The following is an 18,062-nucleotide window of genomic DNA, read 5'->3' on the forward strand; positions in this document are numbered from 1 at the left end:
CGCTCTTGTAGGAAGTCTCTAATCCAGTAATATATCCGTCCCCGCACCCCCACGGCTCTTATCTTATGAAGCAAACCAGGCCGCCATACTTTATCATATGCCTGTTTTAAGTCAATGAAGACTGCGTATGTGCTTTCGGTCCTTTGGAATCCATCTGCTACGCTCTGCACAAAGATGTTGACTTGGTCTATAGCGGACATTCCAGCCCTGAAACCAGCCTGTTCTGGAGCTATAAGACGGGCACTCTCAAGGTACCAAACCAGACGCTCATTTACCATTTTTTCAGCCATCTTTCCCACACAAGATGTGAGTGAGATGGGCCTGTAGCCCTCAGCAGTGGAAGCATCTTTTCCCTTTTTTGGTATAGGAATAATGGTGGCACGTTTCCAGGCCCTGGGCAGATGACCATCTGCCCAGGTTCTATTTACGAATGCCAAGAGCACGGCCCTTACTTTCCCCCCTACATGTTTAAGCATTTCGGGGGTAATACCATCCGGCCCGGGAGCCTTTTTAAGCTGGCATTTCCTTATGGCAGCATTAAGCTCGCCTATCGAGAATGGGGAGTTCATCGTTCCCTCAGCACTTTCGGTCTGTGGTTCCTTTCGGTCTTTTTTTTCATCAGCTTTGCGAGCTTTATCAATGGCTTTGGACATTGGGGACTTCTTGGCAGCCTTGTTGAACTTAGCAAAATATTTGTTCAACAAGGTGGCAATTTTCTTTTTCGATGAAATGGTTACCCCACTCGGTGAAGATAATGGGGTTGCTGTTTTCGTACGCCCAGCATTTTCGAGATTTCTCAGAAGACTCCAAGCCTTAGAGCTATCCCTTATGTTTAACCTTGCACGGGTGTTGGTCCAACGTTCTCGTTTTTCCCTGTTAACAGACGTTTTGACTAGTAGGCTGAGTCTGTTGTATTTCTGCCTGAGTGTTGGATTGTTTGGGTTCTTTTGGACCTTTTTGTATGCCCTTCTCCGAGCCATAACAAGTTTGTTGATTTCAGCCGTCCAAAAGTTTTTGAATTTTTTACAAGGGTAAGTTCGAGGAATAAACTTTTTAGCCATGCCCAGGATAGCTGTTGTTATTTGACGGTACACAAGGTCGACAGAGCTAGACTCTACAATGATTTTTTCAAGGGCATTGTCGACAGCTGTCTCGTATCCTTTCCAATTAGCCTTACTATAGCACCACTTTCGTGGTTCTTTAGTGGACTTGGTTTTCATTTTAGAAAGAGTGACAGTCAGTAATATTGGAAGGTGGTCACTACCAATATCGCCTAGTACTTGATAAGTTATGACAGATTCCAAGTTAGCAGAGACTAAAGAAAGATCTGGTCGTGATAGTGAACCATTGCTAGCATGCAGAAGAGTAGGAGGAGAGTGTTTATTTTGCAAAAGAAAAAGGTTAGTAGAATTGCACAGGTCATGAACTTTTTACCAGACTGATCAGTGTCATCATAGCCCCAGGAAGGTGAATGGGCATTTAGATCTCCAGCTATGATAGTGTCTACAGTTATTGTTTCTCTGACATCTAAAGCCAGTTCTTGTTTTGGTGGATTATAAACATTGATGCACTTGAAGCGTCTATTATTTTTCCAAATTTCTAATACCAAAGTGTCTGTCCTCCCCTGACTCAAGTCTGTGGACACTTTCTTGGCGACCAGAGCATTAGCCACCAATGTAACCAGGCCTCGGCAATCCCCACAGGAGCAGCGGAAAACAGAGTACCCGGGTATTGAGACACTTCTTTTTTCACCTATCAGACATTCTTGTAGTAAGGCAACATCCACACACTCTTTGTGGAGCAGGTTAGTTATTTCAAGTGTCTTTGGAATAAGTCCTCGGACGTTACATTGAAGGACTTTGAAAGTTTTAGCATCAGATTTGGAAATTTGGGGATCATGTTGCTTTATCTTTCCAGCTAAATTAGTGTGGGGGATACTTACTTTCCCAGTATGAGGTGTTGGTGTTGGGTTAATTTTTTCTGAGACTTTTGGTTTTTTAATTGTAGTGTTTGTTTGGGGGAAAAAGGATGTTATCAGGGTTTGTGTGTTGGGAAGAACGGTAGCTCTTTTTTCACAACGTGGCCCGTTCTCCCTATGTACCAACGTTGCGAGGCGATTAGTAGCACATTTTTCGATGCCAGGCCTAATGCCCTTTACCTGGCCAGCGGAGCCTGTTAGGGTCTGCTCAGACCCGCTTTTCTTTGTAAATTTACTCGACATTGTTGTATGGGTTCCTCCAGGGGGAGGAGATTTGGGTTGCCCCTTAGAGCGAGCAGTGAAGAACAGTCCAGACATGAACATTGAACTATGAATCGATCGAAAGATCAGTTAACTCAACCACTCGCTCGTATGGGCAGGGTTTAATCCACGAAAGTGGAGTGAGGCAGGAGACCTTTTTTTTAAAGCCACCAGTTTAGGGCCCACAAATTTTGATGGCTTGACCCTCCACTAGTCTCCAGGGCGGCGGCTGATCAGTTCAGCATTAGCTAGAACCCCGACAGACACAAATCCCTACACAATACGAGCGTGCAGGGGTTATGTTGATCAGATCTTAGCATTACCCAGACCTCACCAGCAGAACTCTGCACCAGGAGAGCATGAGAACCTGCTAGGAAAGTTGGGGCTCCCGCAACGTTAGCCTTTTTCAGACCACCCTGAGAGCAAAGGGTGGACTTACTCCAGTTACCAGAGGACACCACGAGGAGGTCGGCGGGCACTGTCCCCCGGATCTATCTAGTAAAAAGTTTTAAAATAAAAAGAGTCGACATTTCTTTTAGATCTATAGTAGATCTAAATTCTTTGCCCGTAGCTATACAGGAACACACTGGTGTTTAATAAAAAGCATCAAAATGTAGATCTATAGAAGCAAGGAATTAATCAGGATTTATCAAGCAGTGAAACTTGCTAGAAATATAATGAACACGTTTATTTTTCTCGCCTTTCAAATACCTTGAATTGGCGGGAATAGTGACCATTCTAGGGTAAAGGTCAAAAGGCTTTCTAGTGACCTGTGAACCCTCTAGTTTATTCTCCTCTCTATTATTCATTATATATATTCTCCAAATTACATAGATCTAAATATTTATTGGTATGTATGCTAAAAAAGTTTGTAAAATTTGTAATTAAACTTTTTAGTTTGTAACTAAAAAAAAATAGTTAAACTAGGATTTTAACTAAACTTTTTTTTAAATTAAACTTTGGCCTTAACTAATTTTTTTTAGTTAAACTAAAAGTTAGCAACTTTTTAGTTAACTTTTGCCCATCACTAATTGTCATTAGCGCTAATAGTCTAGTTTTTATCTATTAAAACATATTCAACTATTTCGCAAAACAAAGTTTACTTCAGGACTTAAGCATTTTTTTTTTTTTGTTTTTTTTTTTGTTTTTTGCTTTTGCTTTAATAATTTACTATAATTAAAAAAAAAACAAACACTGAAATACCATAATTATTGCTTTAAAAAATGTACTACTGAATTGAACTGGGTAATACAGAATCTCTATGTGTACACATATGCTAGAATAGTTGCACATTACATTCTTCCAAATGACGTGGCATTTCTTTTGATTGCAATCTATTTCTTGTGATCAGTACATTTTTAAAGGTCGTCTCAAACAACTTGATAGAATAGAGTGTGTGCTCTATTTGAAACCACTATTTAGTAACACAAAGAAAGGAAGAGTTCCTAACTAAAACTATCGAAAACCTATGTATAAATAAAACAAAAAAAAAAACACTACAATTTGCAAACGTTTTGTATTTGTATTTTGTCTTCAAAGTTCAACAACTCTCTTTAACTGATGTGACTGATTCGCTCCTTGTCTTTCTTTCTTACCATTTGTTGCCCTAGTTTGCACTCTATTTGTTGATCAGAAAAAGTCATTCAACTTGATCATTCTCTGAACTTTGAAAGGAACTTTTCATTTTAACTGAACCAATAAGATGAGTTTCTTTACTAATGATCAACAAACATGATCGATTTCGAATCTGCATCTTTTTTGTCTTCATTTCGTTTAGTTGGCCAAGAAAGTATTTTGTGAAGGTTTCTCAGTCTTAGCCACCACTGGAATTTCGGAAGTCTATTTCTGTGATAGAAATAAAGCAATAAATGTCATTGAAAAACCTAAAAATGGAAATATTCATACCAGAAGTTTTCATTTCATTCCTTTTATTCTTTCAAGCTGTAACAAGCACGTTTCATGTTGTTGCAAGATGAAGAATATTAAAACACTGAAGCTGATTCCGAAACGTGACATTTTATGCAAACAAACACTCACACAAAAAAAAACATGTGAAAGAAATCTAATTCCAGTTAATAAGGAAATAAAACAAATAAAATAAAACAAATCATACTTCCATAATGGAAACAAATTCATAATCTACATCTACAAGTCGAAACAATGGTTATGCTTGCCCTGGATGTGGCAAAATATGTAGGTCACAGATGGGGCTGCGCAGCCACGTCAAATACTGCATTCCTCACTAATCTTCGGACTCGAAGATAAGCTTTATTAGTATGGTTTTAGTAAGAATCATCAAGTGATGCAAAATCTCTGCGTTATAGTGTAAAACGTGCACCTAGTAACAAAGTAAAATCGACCATTTTTTCCTAAGAGACTTAAAAACATCGCGTTAGTATTCTAAAGAAGCGTTATTGTGAGGCATCTCTTACTAAAAAAAAAGATTTGCCAAAAATATGTTCGTCCCCCATACGGAATAAATGCCATGCAAAGCGTAACTATCGGATTATAAGAAGTTCATACCATTTTGCAAGAATATTGCTGTTTGTATTGCGGTCTTTGGTGAAGTCGTTCAAGAAGTCTTAATTGCTTTCTATAAAATACTCATGTTTCAGATCCACATAGAGGGGTTGAGAGAATCACTGGTTGACACTAATTTTTGTAGACAGGCGGTGCGATTTATTTCGCCACACTCTCGTTTGGAGGCGTCCAAAAGCACGACTATCCCTGATCACATATCAACCTCCCTTTAAAGCAATGCGTCTTTTGATACTATGCTGCCCAGATAATGTGAAGTTATCTACCAGGTTAAGGTTTTATTGGGTGACTTCTGGAACATGAATTCTGTTTTACCGAGGTTTATAGGTTAATCAAATAAAGCAGCAGCGTGATGAAAATTCGTTGACCGCGAGCTGGATATCATCAGGGCCAGCCTTAGGCCTATGCTGCCGCAGTGGACCCCGAAGGTTCAAAAGCCCCGAGCTAATTATAGGTGTAAATTGTTAAATTAAACCAATATAATTTATAACAGTGTTTCCTTGTTTTCAAGGAGCTCCTGGAAATCTCCTGAAACTCATAAAAATGTCCTTAAAAAGACAAAATTGTCATTTTGGGGTGTCAATCAATAAGGTAAACGCCAGTCCTACGCGTGATATAAAAAAACGACATCGTCAGTTTTCATTTAATAAAATTGTAATGCAAATAAGAATTTATTTTCTAATACAAAATCTTTTTTTTCACTTATTATCCTTATCCCTACCCTTACTGGTCCGCGCGCAATCCATTTCACAAATGTTAGAGCCGGCCCTGGTTGTGCAAGTAAGGCATAGATAAGCTGTGTTATGACCATTTCCTATGTTTTGATATGGGACAGTAGACTTCGAAGCTTAAACACATTGCAATAATTCACCAGCAAAATAATAACAAAGTAAAAGCTACCTACGGATGTACGCAATTTAAGTGTAAACAATTTATAAAGCCTTTAAAACACAATAACTAATCATACACAAAGATATTTAATTTCATTATTTTTCTTCCATAGTTTCATAATGGATCAATGTACAATAAGATGGTGCGCAAATGTTTCATTACGCCAATTGAATCATTAAAACTTTTTCTTGTTTGCGAAGAAAAGTCTTAGTGTACTGCTGTGAGCCTAGTGACGTAAGCGGTATCAAGTTTTTTTTTTCCATTGACGTCATATAGAAAATTTCATTCATAAAACATTCTAGCCAAAATTAATTTTTCGATAATGAGCCATTTCAAACCGATATAACGGTTGACTTCGAGTTTTCCCGATGTGGCCAATGAGTTGAGAATTTTTTTCTCACTATTATGCACATACCGTGAAATTTTAAAGAAAATCGTTAGCCGTTTTCGAAATAAAATTTAATTTAATTTAATATACATACGTACTTACATACATACATACATACATATATACAAGAATTGCTCGCTTAAGAGGATAGGATATAATCCTTTATTAGTTAAAGGTGTTTTTTTCTGGTCAACAAGCTGCTAAAATTAAAAGAAAACATTTATGTTTGTTTATAAAGGCTAGGAATGCACTTTGTATCTAAATATTTTAATGGACTTTTTATACGGTGAATTTCGTGACGGCCGCGGCAATATCTAGTACAAAACTAGTTCCCTCAAATTTTTAAATAATCAGATTTTATTTATTTTTTGTTTAGTGCCCCCATCAGGATAAAAGCCGCTTATTTTTGTGCGTTTTGTCTGTTGGTTGGTCTGTCCATCAGACAACACAACACTAAAAGCTATTGAAAATCTGATTTAACCTTTAATGTTCCTTCCAAAACATTGCAATAGTTTTAAGTATCTATAATAGATAGTTCCGGATGTCTTTCTTTATTAACCTAATGGAACATTATCTCCCTTACATGTATGTATTGTTTTAGAATTGGTGTATTTTTATGAAAAAATATAATTTTATAAATTAAACGGTTTGCTTAAAGAAAACAAAAAGTAGCCGTTACGCCTAAACTTTGCAAGCCGCATCGCATGGTGAAATAATATTTTTCATTTCTATTCTAGTTTTTGAGATCTGAGTGTGATAGACGGACAGACGGACATTTTGCACAAACCTAATAGCGGCTTTTCCCCTTACGGAAGCTGACATCAAGTTAACATCGCCACTTTGTCAGCCTATACTTTTTTTTTACAATTATCTACCTTTCTTGAAAATATCACCAAAATTCTCTACAACATCAATAATCGACTAGTATTGGAGAAAAAGATCACATAATTTACATCTTCAGCTTACTCTAATCAAAATCTGGTCATCAAGTGTTCATGTACAATACCAATATGTGGAGACTTGCTTGACTACATTGCGAATTGACAAACAAACAAAAAAATCTCATCTCTAAACAGACTAAATATCGTAGCTACTAAACTTCTCCAATAGAAGTCAACAGAACCTGCGACTGGTTCGTTTGGGTAAGATACTACCAGAGGCCGCATGAGACTACCAGAGGTCGCAAGACATATTATATTATATTATATTTTATTATATTATATTATATTATATTATATTATATCTTTTGTATCATGAAAATGTTGTTAAAGATAAAAATGTACGTTAAAACTTTTTAATTATGTTCAAAATTAAGGTCGTTATTAAAGAGTGCCTAATTTTCCTCCTTGTCAAAAAGTGCCTAATTTTCCGGGTGCTTAAATATCCGGTGATTAAATATCCGGTGCCTAAATTTCCAGACACCGTTTTTACATATGTTCTTTGCACAATAAAGTAAAACAAAGATGTGCATGTGTGTGTATTTTACCTTATATTTAAACCTTTAGAAAGAAAGCTAATTTCATTGTTTAATTCTATTGACTTATTATATAAGAGGAAATCTTACAGTAAAGTTTAAAAAAAAAAGAAATTGATACAAACACAATTAGATCTAGCAAACAAAGAAAAAATATGCTGGAGTGTTAAGAAACACTTGACCTCTGTAACTATTGAACGGGTATAATAGATCTACATGCTTAACTGATCATGCCATTGTGTTATTTCTTTTTGCCTGACCACTCAACACTATTGGTATGCCCAAGGGAAACAAAACGTGTGATGATCAACACCATCAACTATACACATTACACTAGGACTACATGTGTATCCGTATCCCTACCCAAACTTGGCCCCGCGAAATCCGTTTCGCATAGGGCTCTACAATGGTTAAGTCCGGTTTTGCTATTTAGTGACTTCCCTCCCCCCGCCCCCCCCCCCTTTTTTTTTTCATTTCGCCTCTTAAATTACGTAGCATAACTCCCTCCGTCCGTGTTGCAAAAATAAAAGAGTGATCTTTCCATGGTGTCCAATCTCTTGAGCCTGCTCTGTCGCCTCGATAATTACTACAGAGTAGATTACTTCCCCTCCCCATTTTTTTAACGTGAGGTAGAAATGAAAAAAAAAAGATTGATATTTCTTGGTTACAACGGTCCGGCCCTGCTATTTTTTTGACTACTTGTTTCCCCCCCCCCCCTCTTGTTTTCTCGTGGACTATCCGCAGAAATAAGAGAGTGATCTTTCCTTTACTTCTTCTCGTTTAAATTGTTGAGGGAAGAAGAGAATTATATATATAGATACTAGTATTACCCACCTGATACGCCCATTAAATTGTTTATTTTGTCATGGACCTCCCTCCCTTTATTCGAGTTTATAGTAATAATAGAAAGGCCCGCAACTAAACGCTCCCCTCCCCCCATACATACATTTAGACTGCAGATTCTAGTATATATTACGTTGAATTGGACCGGACCATAAGTATCACTTACCTCTCAGTCTCCCTCTGCCTAAATAAATAGTTCTTATTGACACTATTTGACTTTTCTTCTGCTATTCAATTCTTCGTCGAAATATTTGATAAGATCTATAGTACTTTTTAATTATATCCTGCAAACCACAACGCAAACTAAAATTCTATGGCCATATTACAAGGTCATCACCAGCACCAGGGAAAAGGAGAATAGGCAGACAGATAAAGTAATGGAAAGATAACATAATAGAATGGACGGGCCTGCCATTGAGAAAGATTCTATGCAAAATACAGACAGGAATGGATAAGGACGGTAAACAGATCTTGTGTCCAACAGACCAAGTGATAGATCAAAGTGAATAATAGAATCCGTTACGATGAATTCGGACCCCACACTTATATTGACCTTCCACGTACACAAATAATACAGCTGGATTGAGAATTCCAGTATCACTGTAAAACCGTTTAACCATTTAATGCAGTCCCTTACACATGACACTTTTATTTGTTTCACCCATTGTGTGCATCGGGCATTCGTATTTATGCTTTATAAATAGACCATGGACTTTTGGGGATATACCGAAAATTAAATACAGAGGTTTATTAGGCATGTTGTCGTTTCCAGGGTCACTGGTTCGGGCCTTGGTAGGCGCAGTCCCTTATTTTCGTCGCATTTAATTCACTACTTTCTCTCATTTAAAAACTTGGTCCCTGGTGCTGCTGTTTATTTATGTTTAATATGTATGTATCATCAGAGGTTTATAAGAAATCTTGCTATTTTTAACGAACGGTCTCGTTCAGACCTCGAATCTATCAAAACCATTTCTTAGCGAGCCCCTTTGAACATTTTATGCGAATCCATTCAGTGGCTTCATTAATTTCTTGATCGATGTACAAGTCAGTCAGTGAGTGGTATTTTGTGAATATATGATAGAAGTAAATGATCTCACTAACTGAACGAAAAGAAAGGAGGTTGAGGATTGTTAATGATTCCTTTGTTAAGTCGGCTGACGAAAATAACCATTTTCTAACATAAAGAGCAGCCATATGTGTGTTAACTGAGGGTCACTTGTCAATACCCAAATAGTACCTACAGATCAGTCATACTGGGCGGGTCAAGCTTTATTCAAAACTTGTAACTCCCATAGTTACTTACAAACACATTTGTATTGCTTTTTTTAGTTGAATATAAAAACGTTTTTATTTATTATTTATTACCCCCCCCCCCCAAAAAAAAAAATCATAAAATTTACACGTACAAAAATATATTATTTTACTGAATTATACATGTAGTGACAATTTTCACTTACTCAAAATCTGTTTGTAAAGCCAGGTCAAGTACAGGACAATGTTCCGAGTGGTCTTTTCTTTCAATTAACACAACTACTGTCGAGGGCGAGTCGCTGTAAACTGGTACTAAAAGAGTAAAGAAAATGTACACATGATATCTTTACTATGTAACCTACTGAAAACCAGATACTAATGATAATATAAGTTTCGACTTAGAGAACAAGCAAACTCATAAGTAACCTCTATTCATGATTTGAGATGGTTTTAAGATGTTGTATGGGTTAGATGTGTCTGCAACTAAGGAGTCAAAGAGTCCTGATGTAACACAGTCGGTACACAGTGCCACGATGCATCCTTGTTGCCTAATGCATAATACACAGAAGTATTCATATGGAGACACGATGCGTGGTTCCATTCATTACAGGTGTCATATTAACTGGCGAATCCAGGGTGGGCGGTATAGGAGATCGCCCCCCACTCGGCCGACCCCCTCCCCCGAAGGTAAGGGCGGTCGAAATTTAAAAAGTGAAATGCTAATTAATTATATTTTAACCTATTTTTGGATTATATCGCCCCCTTCCTCTGGTATGTTGGCCAAAATTAGCAGGGTGGGGTGGGTGGAACGATTGCATCAATTCCGCCCCCCCCCCTAACTTTCGAGTCGGGGGCGATCCAATTTTTTTTACAGAAATCAAAGCTTGTTAACATAATTAGTTACATATCTATCTAATATGATAAAAGATACTTATTGATATTTTAACCTAATCTAAATATTATATCATTCTCCCTCTGGTATGTTGGCTAATTTGGTGGGGTGGGGGAGGGCCATAACGTAAATCCAATTTTCAGTCATCGCGACTGACCCATATATACAGTAATAATAATAAGGTTTGTCTTCGAGTCCGAAGATCAGTGAGGAATGCAGTATTTCCCGTGGCTGCGCAGTCCCAGCGTTGACCTACATATTTTGCCACATAACCAGCATAACCATTGTCCGCAGGTGGTCGATTTAGATTTTCTTTTCGTCGTCTGCGTTTGTTTATAGATAGACCGAAAGAGGCGGCAGGGTATGCATATTCGTTTACCGCGTTCTGGAGGTCATGTTCATTGTGAACTAGCAGGGCGCAATCATCGGCATAGAGTAGCTCCGTTATGACCATCTCCTTTGTTTTTGTATGGGATCGTAGACGTCGAAGATTGAGCAATAGCCGTCTGAACGAAACCGGATATAGATGCCTTCGTGGAATCGCTACCTCATTTGACCCAGCATTACGCCAAAGAAGATAGCGAATAGAATAGGAGCAAGTACACAGCCCTGCTTCACGTTATTTTCTATTGGGAAGTGATCAGAAAGGGCACCATTGTGTCTGATCTGGCCTCTTTGTCCCACGCGAAACTGCTTGAGAATGGATAGAAACGTAGATGGGCATCCCAGCCTGGCCAAAATCCTCCACAAACCATCGCGACTGACCGTGTCGAAAGCCTTGGTGAGGTTCACAAAGGCAGCGTATAGGCTTAAGTTCTGCTCTTTGCATTTTTCTTGTAATTGTCGCAGAACAAATATCATGTAAGATGTACCTCTACCTGCTCTGAAACCACTTTGGCTTTCAGATAAGACCTCGTCTACTAAAGAGTGGGTTAGTCGGTCGAGCAAAGATCTTTCCTGCTACTGACAGTAGTGTAATGCCTCTATAGTTGGAACAGTTAGACTTGTCACCCTTTTTGTATAGGGATATGATTACGGAGTCTCGAAGTTCAGGTGGGACCAAACTCTTCTCCCAGCATAGAGCGAACAAGTCTGTTAGCCTCTCGATTAGGGCGACACCACCCATTTTAAATATTTCAGCGGGAAGTCCATCAGAGCCAGGTGCCTTGTGTTTTTTGAGTTTAGATATTGCTGTCTCAATTTCCTCCAATGTCGGTGGGTCGTCGAGCTCCTCTCTCATATTTTTCTGAGGGACATTTGCCAGCGATTCCTCCGATATGTGCCTTTTATCACCAAACAGCATACTGTAGTGTTCTGTCCAGCGATTTAGTATGTATATATATATTATGTCGTTACTCTTCTGGTATCTTGACCGCTTCTGTGGCGGTGGTGGGGGGGGGCGATTGCATCTACTGCCCTCCCCACTCTGGACTTTTGAGTGGGTGGGGGCGGTCCAATTGTTAAGCAGAAATCGAAAATTATTTGAGAATCTTTATAAGCTACTTATTGATATGTGAACCCATTTGTATATTATGTCACTATGTCACATCACACCACTCCAATCTCAAATTAAATCATTAGTAAATATAAAATAAAAGAGGATTGTTCCAGGTGGAAGGGGGGCGATAGATATAATTACCCCCTCCCCGCCTAGCAGACCAATACTTTTTCTATTGTATTATAGTTCAGAAATTGAATACAAAATTTACAAAAAAAATCTGTCTTTAATATAAGTTACGTATGCAGTAAATTACATTTTTAAATCGAGTCACTTCAACCCATATTCTTTAATGCCAAAATGCAACCATTAGCAATAATTATAAAAAACAGAGAGGTTACATGATAATCTTTTCCACTCTACCGGCCCCGACGAAAACACGACGTTTTAAAACAGAAATGTTAAATATGGCGACAGGGTCTATGGAATTGCGCATGAATTCAAAATAATTATTGAAAGAATATGTTTTGGTAAATTTAGAATTCATAAGAAATTTTTCAGAAGAGGAGTAACAATTAAGATTAGTTCTGAAACAAAATATTTTTTTTTAATTCACCTTTTCCCAGTGACTTACTATTGAATAAATAACTTTAGGACTATAACTCACAATACCATACATAAAACCTAAACTTAAAAAATATATATAATAGATCAGAATCTAAATGATCTACAAAAGCTCACGACTGTCTTCGGAATTTATTTTGTTCAGAGGTTTGTATTATAGTTCTTTAACAAAACGAAGTTACAAACAGGCGTATTGAACAAAATTAAAAACTTTTATATGAACTTTTTAAAAAATATTATTTTTCAAAGACATTTTTTTCGACGGCGACACTCAAAGCCTTTATCTAAATCTATCTCTCACATTTCAGTATCGGCCATTGCCCCCACTAATTTATGTTAGTAAAATTTGACCTGATTTTTTAAATACGATGAATAATGAGCTGTGGATGTCAGAAGAATGCGTTTCTTGCAGTAAAGAACGCAAGAAGTCGCTATGCGTAGGAGCTCTACCCCGAACCCCACTGGGGGAGCTTACAGCGCTCCTCCAGACCCCCACGTCTTCAACGTGGCTTTTTGTTTTTGCCTAAGTTTGAGAAACATCTTTTGTTATTATATATATATATATCCAGTGCTTTTTTTTTTTTTTGTAAAAAATAGGTGCCGGTACTCATATATATATATATATTGTTGTAACCCTGCCTTGCACCAGTGCTTGAGATGCGCACTAGCGCACTGTTGAACGTAAACAGGTAAGTTCTGTTATACTAAGTACTATATTTACACCAAAAAAAGTGTTTATTATTTTTTTTAAAGAGAAAAAATCTATTTAGTATGTATATAAATCAGACATAATTTAAAACAACAATTATTAAGTAATTTTTCATATTATCGTGTGAACTGCGGTGCAATATTATTTCATACACTTAACCAAAGAACAAAATTATTTTTTTTTACGGAAATTTTTTATTCTACAGGAATAAGAGATTGGCCCTTTACAAAACAATTAGATCAATTAGATATTCATTATAATACATCAGTTAGGCCAGGTTTACATTCACTTTTACCTATCCTTTGGTCTCATGGACTGCTGGGTCACCACACAAGACCTGTTAACCTTTTTTTCCATTATTTTCTGCCATTTGTCTTTGATAGAATTTCATTCTAATAATATTGAAACCTGCCTTTTTACCTGCCTGGGTGGACTACTTCTGGAGCTGATTTTCAGTTTGTGTTTCCACACAAACTGTCTTTGTAACCTTGTTAATGTTATGGATAAGTATGTAAAATTATTTTTGAGGTTGTATAGATCAATAGTATGATGATTGGTAATGACTGTTTCATTTTTAGCGGCCCCCGAAAGGGGAAAAGACGCTATTAGTTTTGTGCGAAATGTCTGTCCGTCTGTCCCGTTTAGATCTCGTAAACTAGAAGAGATATTGAAAATCCGACTTCACAATATTTTAGACCATTCAAAGTTCTGATGCAACGGCTACTTTTTTTTTTCCTGAAAGCGAAAATTCTAATTTTTAAAATAAATTATGCAAGCAGTTTTTTATAAGAAAAAGCTAATTAGTATGCATTATATGTTAGACCTAATTTAAGACGAATAGTAATCTTATAAATATCATTTTCGTGAACATTTTTTCTATATAGCGGAATTTTTTTTTTTTTTTGAGGATTCGAATTTGAGATTGAGCCTGTTCAAAACAATTATTTTATTTAGTTCTAACCGAGGGTCCCGGGTTCGAATCCTGGTGAAGACTGTGATTTTCAACTTCTGAGTCTACCCAGCTCTAATGGGTACCTGACATTAGTTGGGGAAAAGCAAAGGCGGTTGGTCGTTGTGCTGGCTACATGACACCCTCGTTAACCGTAGGCCACAAAAACAGATGAACTTTACATCATCTGCCCTAAAGACCACAAACTAGTTAGGCCAGGTTCACATCTAACTTTACATTCATTTTCACGTATCCTTTGATCTGTGGGACGGTTGGGGCACTACACAAGATCTGTTAACCTTCTTTCTCCATTCTTATCTCTCATTTGTCTTTGATATAATTTCATTCGAATGTTCTTTCTGAAAATATTGAAGCCTACCTGGGTGGACCACTGGTCGTGCGGTTTGCGCGCTGGACTGTCGTTTGGATTTATCGACGATCGAAGGTTCAAACCCTGCCTGCTCCCATCCCCCGTCGTCCTGCGGGAGGTTTGGACTAGGAAGTAAACTATCTTCAACTCTGAAGGATTATCCGAATTATGTAAAACATTTTACTTCGGGGGCCGATTTTGAGTTTGTGTTTCCACACAAACTGTCTTTTGTAACCTTGTTAGTTTGTGTTGCTGGTTTACCATGAATAAGAAAAGTGGAATTAATTTGTTTTAGCTTTTTTGTTACTCTTAATAAATGACATTTTTCTGGGTGGAAAGACATGCTCCAATTTGATTCCCATTTCTGTAATTCATCTAATTCTCTTTGTAAAATGTTTGTATCTTGTGTTATTTTTATTGTTCTATATATTAAGCAATCATCTGCGAATAATCTGACTTTTGTTCCTGAACTAATGCAATTTGGTAAATTGTTGATTTGATTTGATTTGTTGATTTGAGGCACATCGGCACAATTTAGGCCATGTCGTGCCTGCAGTCCCTTAAGGACTACTCTCTCTCTAAACAACAAGGGCCAGATTCTATACAGTCATATAATTAAAATTAAGGTCTATTCACAGTTAAAATAGTAAAGGTAGTAAAAATTTAAATATTTGGTAAAAATCTAATGTAAATAGTGCATGTTCACAAATTCAGAAATCAGATCTTCGTAGATAGCCCCACTTCCCGAATAAAGCCCAGTACCTTCCCAGGGTCGACATTATTAAATAGTGTTTTTAGATTAGTGGCTCTAAAATGTTTCGCCCTGACATCCTGGTATCTGGGGCAATCAACGAGGATATGTTCCACGGTGAGGCGAGAGTCACAGTACTCGCAAAGTGGGGGCTCCTCTCTCTTCAGTACAAAAGAGTGCGTGATGTAGGTGTGGCCAATCCTAAGTCTGGACATGGTTGTGCTACCACGCCTTGTCAGACCCTTAGATGTGGGCCGCCACCTGACATCCGCCACAATCTGCCTGAGTTTACTGTGAGTCTCAGCCTCCCATCGGTTCTGCCACTCTCGATAGGTGGCAGAGGCAATACTTTGTCTCAGGTCCGAGTAGGGAATTTGGGTTCCTGACACCGCATGATTTAGGGCTCTCTTTGCTTCTCTGTCTGCGGCTTCGTTTCCCTCAATGCCAACATGGGAGGGGACCCAGATGAAGGTGACATCCCTACGGTCGGCTGTTATTAGGTCCAACAGCTTCAGGCTCTTATGTACCAATGGGATGTCAGTCTTCATCCGCCCCAAAGCTTGCAATGCAGATTTGGAGTCGGAGCAGATTATAAATTTACTCCTTTCTGATGCTTTGACGGCCATAAGTGCAAGCAATATTGCGTGCAATTCGGCCGTAAAGATGGAGCAGCCATCGGGGAGTCTACGGGAGATTGTTTTGTTCCGAAAGGAGCAGGCACACGCGACCTTTCCCTCCATTTTGGATCCGTCTGTGTAGATGGTGCCACAATCTCCGTAGCTCTCCTGCAGTTCCCTAAAGTGGACTTGTAGTATGCTTGGGTCTGTATTTTCTTTTTTGAAATTAAGGAGGGATAAATTTAATTTAGGTTTATTCATTAGCCAAGGAGGATTCTGAGGGGTTTCTATTTTAGAGATTCGGTCAATGGGTGGGGTTAAATTTTGGATGGGTTCTCTCATTCGAAGGCCCAACGGCTGTATGACGTTAGGCCTTCGATTGTATAATTCTACCTCTGTGGGGTTAAATATGGAGTCAAAAGCAGGGTTTGTGGGGTTGGATTTTAGCTTGACTATATACTGCATTGCAAGCTTTTTCATTCTTATATCCATGGGGAGTTCTCCAGCCTCCACATGGAGACTTGGGATAGGTGATGTACGAAACGCGCCGAGACAGAGACGCAGGGCAGCATTTTGTATTGGTTCCAGTATTTTTAGGTACGACTTCCTTGCTGCTCCATATATTATGGATCCGTAGTCTAGCTTGGATCGAATTAGACTCCGATAGAGCAGCAGCAAGGTATCTCTGTCAGCTCCCCAGTCCGTATGGCTGAGTACTCTTAGTATGTTTAATGACTTTTGGCATTTCTTCTTAAGTTCCTTAATGTGGGGGAGAAAATTAAATTTGGAATCTAAGGTGAGGCCTAAAAATTTTGTAGTTTTCACGACAGGGATCTTCTTTTTGAGTATAAATAGTTCAGGGTCTGGGTGGAGCCCCCTTAGATTACAAAAATGCATACTAACTGTTTTGGAGTCAGAGAATTTGAAACCATTATAGTTTGCCCAACCCTGAATTTTGTTTAAACATAACTGTAATTTCCTTTCTAAGGTGTTCATGTTTTTCCCATAAGTAAGAATGACAAAGTCATCAACATACAAAGAGCACTCTATGCCAGGGGACAGCGCATTTATGATGCTATTTATTTTAATGTTGAACAGGGTGACTGACAGAATGCTGCCCTGGGGTACACCCATTTCCTGGTCATGAGTGTCAGAAGCGGAGTTGCCCACTCGGACCTGAAATTTTCGATCTTTCAGGAATTCCTCCACAAAACGGGGGAGGTGTCCCTTAAGCCCCATAAGCGCCAGGTCACGTAGAATGCCATGTTTCCAGGTTGTGTCATAGGCCTTTTCTATATCGAAGAATACAGCTACTAGATGTTCTCTTCTGAGTAATGCATTTCTAATATAAGCTTCCAGCCTTACCAGGTGGTCAGTTGTTGTCCGCCCCTGCCGGAATCCGCACTGGTAGTTTGAGATCACTTTATTCCTTTCCAGGTACCAGACCAGCCTACTGTTAATCATTCTTTCCATGGTTTTGCAGATGCAGCTTGTTAGTGCTATTGGTCGATAGTTAGCTGGGTCAGAGCCGTCTCTTCCCGGTTTAGGTATCGGTATAACTGTGGCTTTCCTCCAGCTGTTTGGGAAAGCGCCTGTTTGCCACACACAGTTATAGACCCCTAGTAGGACTGCCAATGAGGGTTCGGGAAGGTGCTTGAGGAACTGGTAATGGATTTCGTCTTCTCCAGGCGCTGTGTCATGTGACTTGTCCAGCGATTCCCTCAGTTCCTCAAGCGAGAACGGTTTGTTGTAGTCTTCATTGTTCTCTGACCTGAAATCAATGGGGTGTCTTTCCTCCCTGGTTTTGACTTTTTGGAACTCTGGCGTGTAGTGTGCAGTGGATGATTTTTCTGCTATTGAGGATGCAAGGCAGTCAGCTATTTCTCTGGGGGACGTGACAGTTCGTCCTTGGTTTTTCAAATGCCCTATTGCATTTGATTCTTTCCCTTTGATTCGCCTTACTGCCTTCCAAACCGCTCTAGCAGAAGTTTTGGCATCCAGACTGCCGACAAAACTTCTCCAGGAATTCCTTTTGGCTGACCGTATGGTTTGTCTAGCCTTTGCTCTAGCTATCCTGAATAGCTTTAG

General features: G+C 38.6%; 1 protein-coding gene across 6 annotated transcripts in view; it reads right to left on the reverse strand.

Annotated features, from left to right (window-relative positions):
* Positions 1-3,736: 3,736 nt before the first annotated feature.
* The window catches only part of LOC106074311 (ATP-dependent 6-phosphofructokinase-like), a 222,592-nt gene continuing 208,266 nt past the window's right edge, over positions 3,737-18,062 (reverse strand). For 3 of the 6 annotated variants that reach the window (XM_056005429.1, XM_056005430.1, XM_056005428.1), the window contains 2 exons: positions 9,831-9,936; positions 3,737-4,084 (listed from right to left, as the gene is read on the reverse strand). In XM_056005429.1, the coding sequence (XP_055861404.1) occupies positions 3,955-4,084; positions 9,831-9,936 (236 nt within the window). In that variant the 3' untranslated portion in view covers positions 3,737-3,954. The remainder of the gene's footprint in view (positions 4,085-9,830; positions 9,937-18,062) is intronic. The other 3 variants (XR_008773899.1, XR_008773898.1, XR_008773897.1) reach the window with 1 other exon arrangement.

Source organism: Biomphalaria glabrata, chromosome 12 (assembly GCF_947242115.1).
Source record: "Biomphalaria glabrata chromosome 12, xgBioGlab47.1, whole genome shotgun sequence".
NCBI classification, from domain to species: Eukaryota; Metazoa; Mollusca; class Gastropoda; family Planorbidae; genus Biomphalaria; species Biomphalaria glabrata.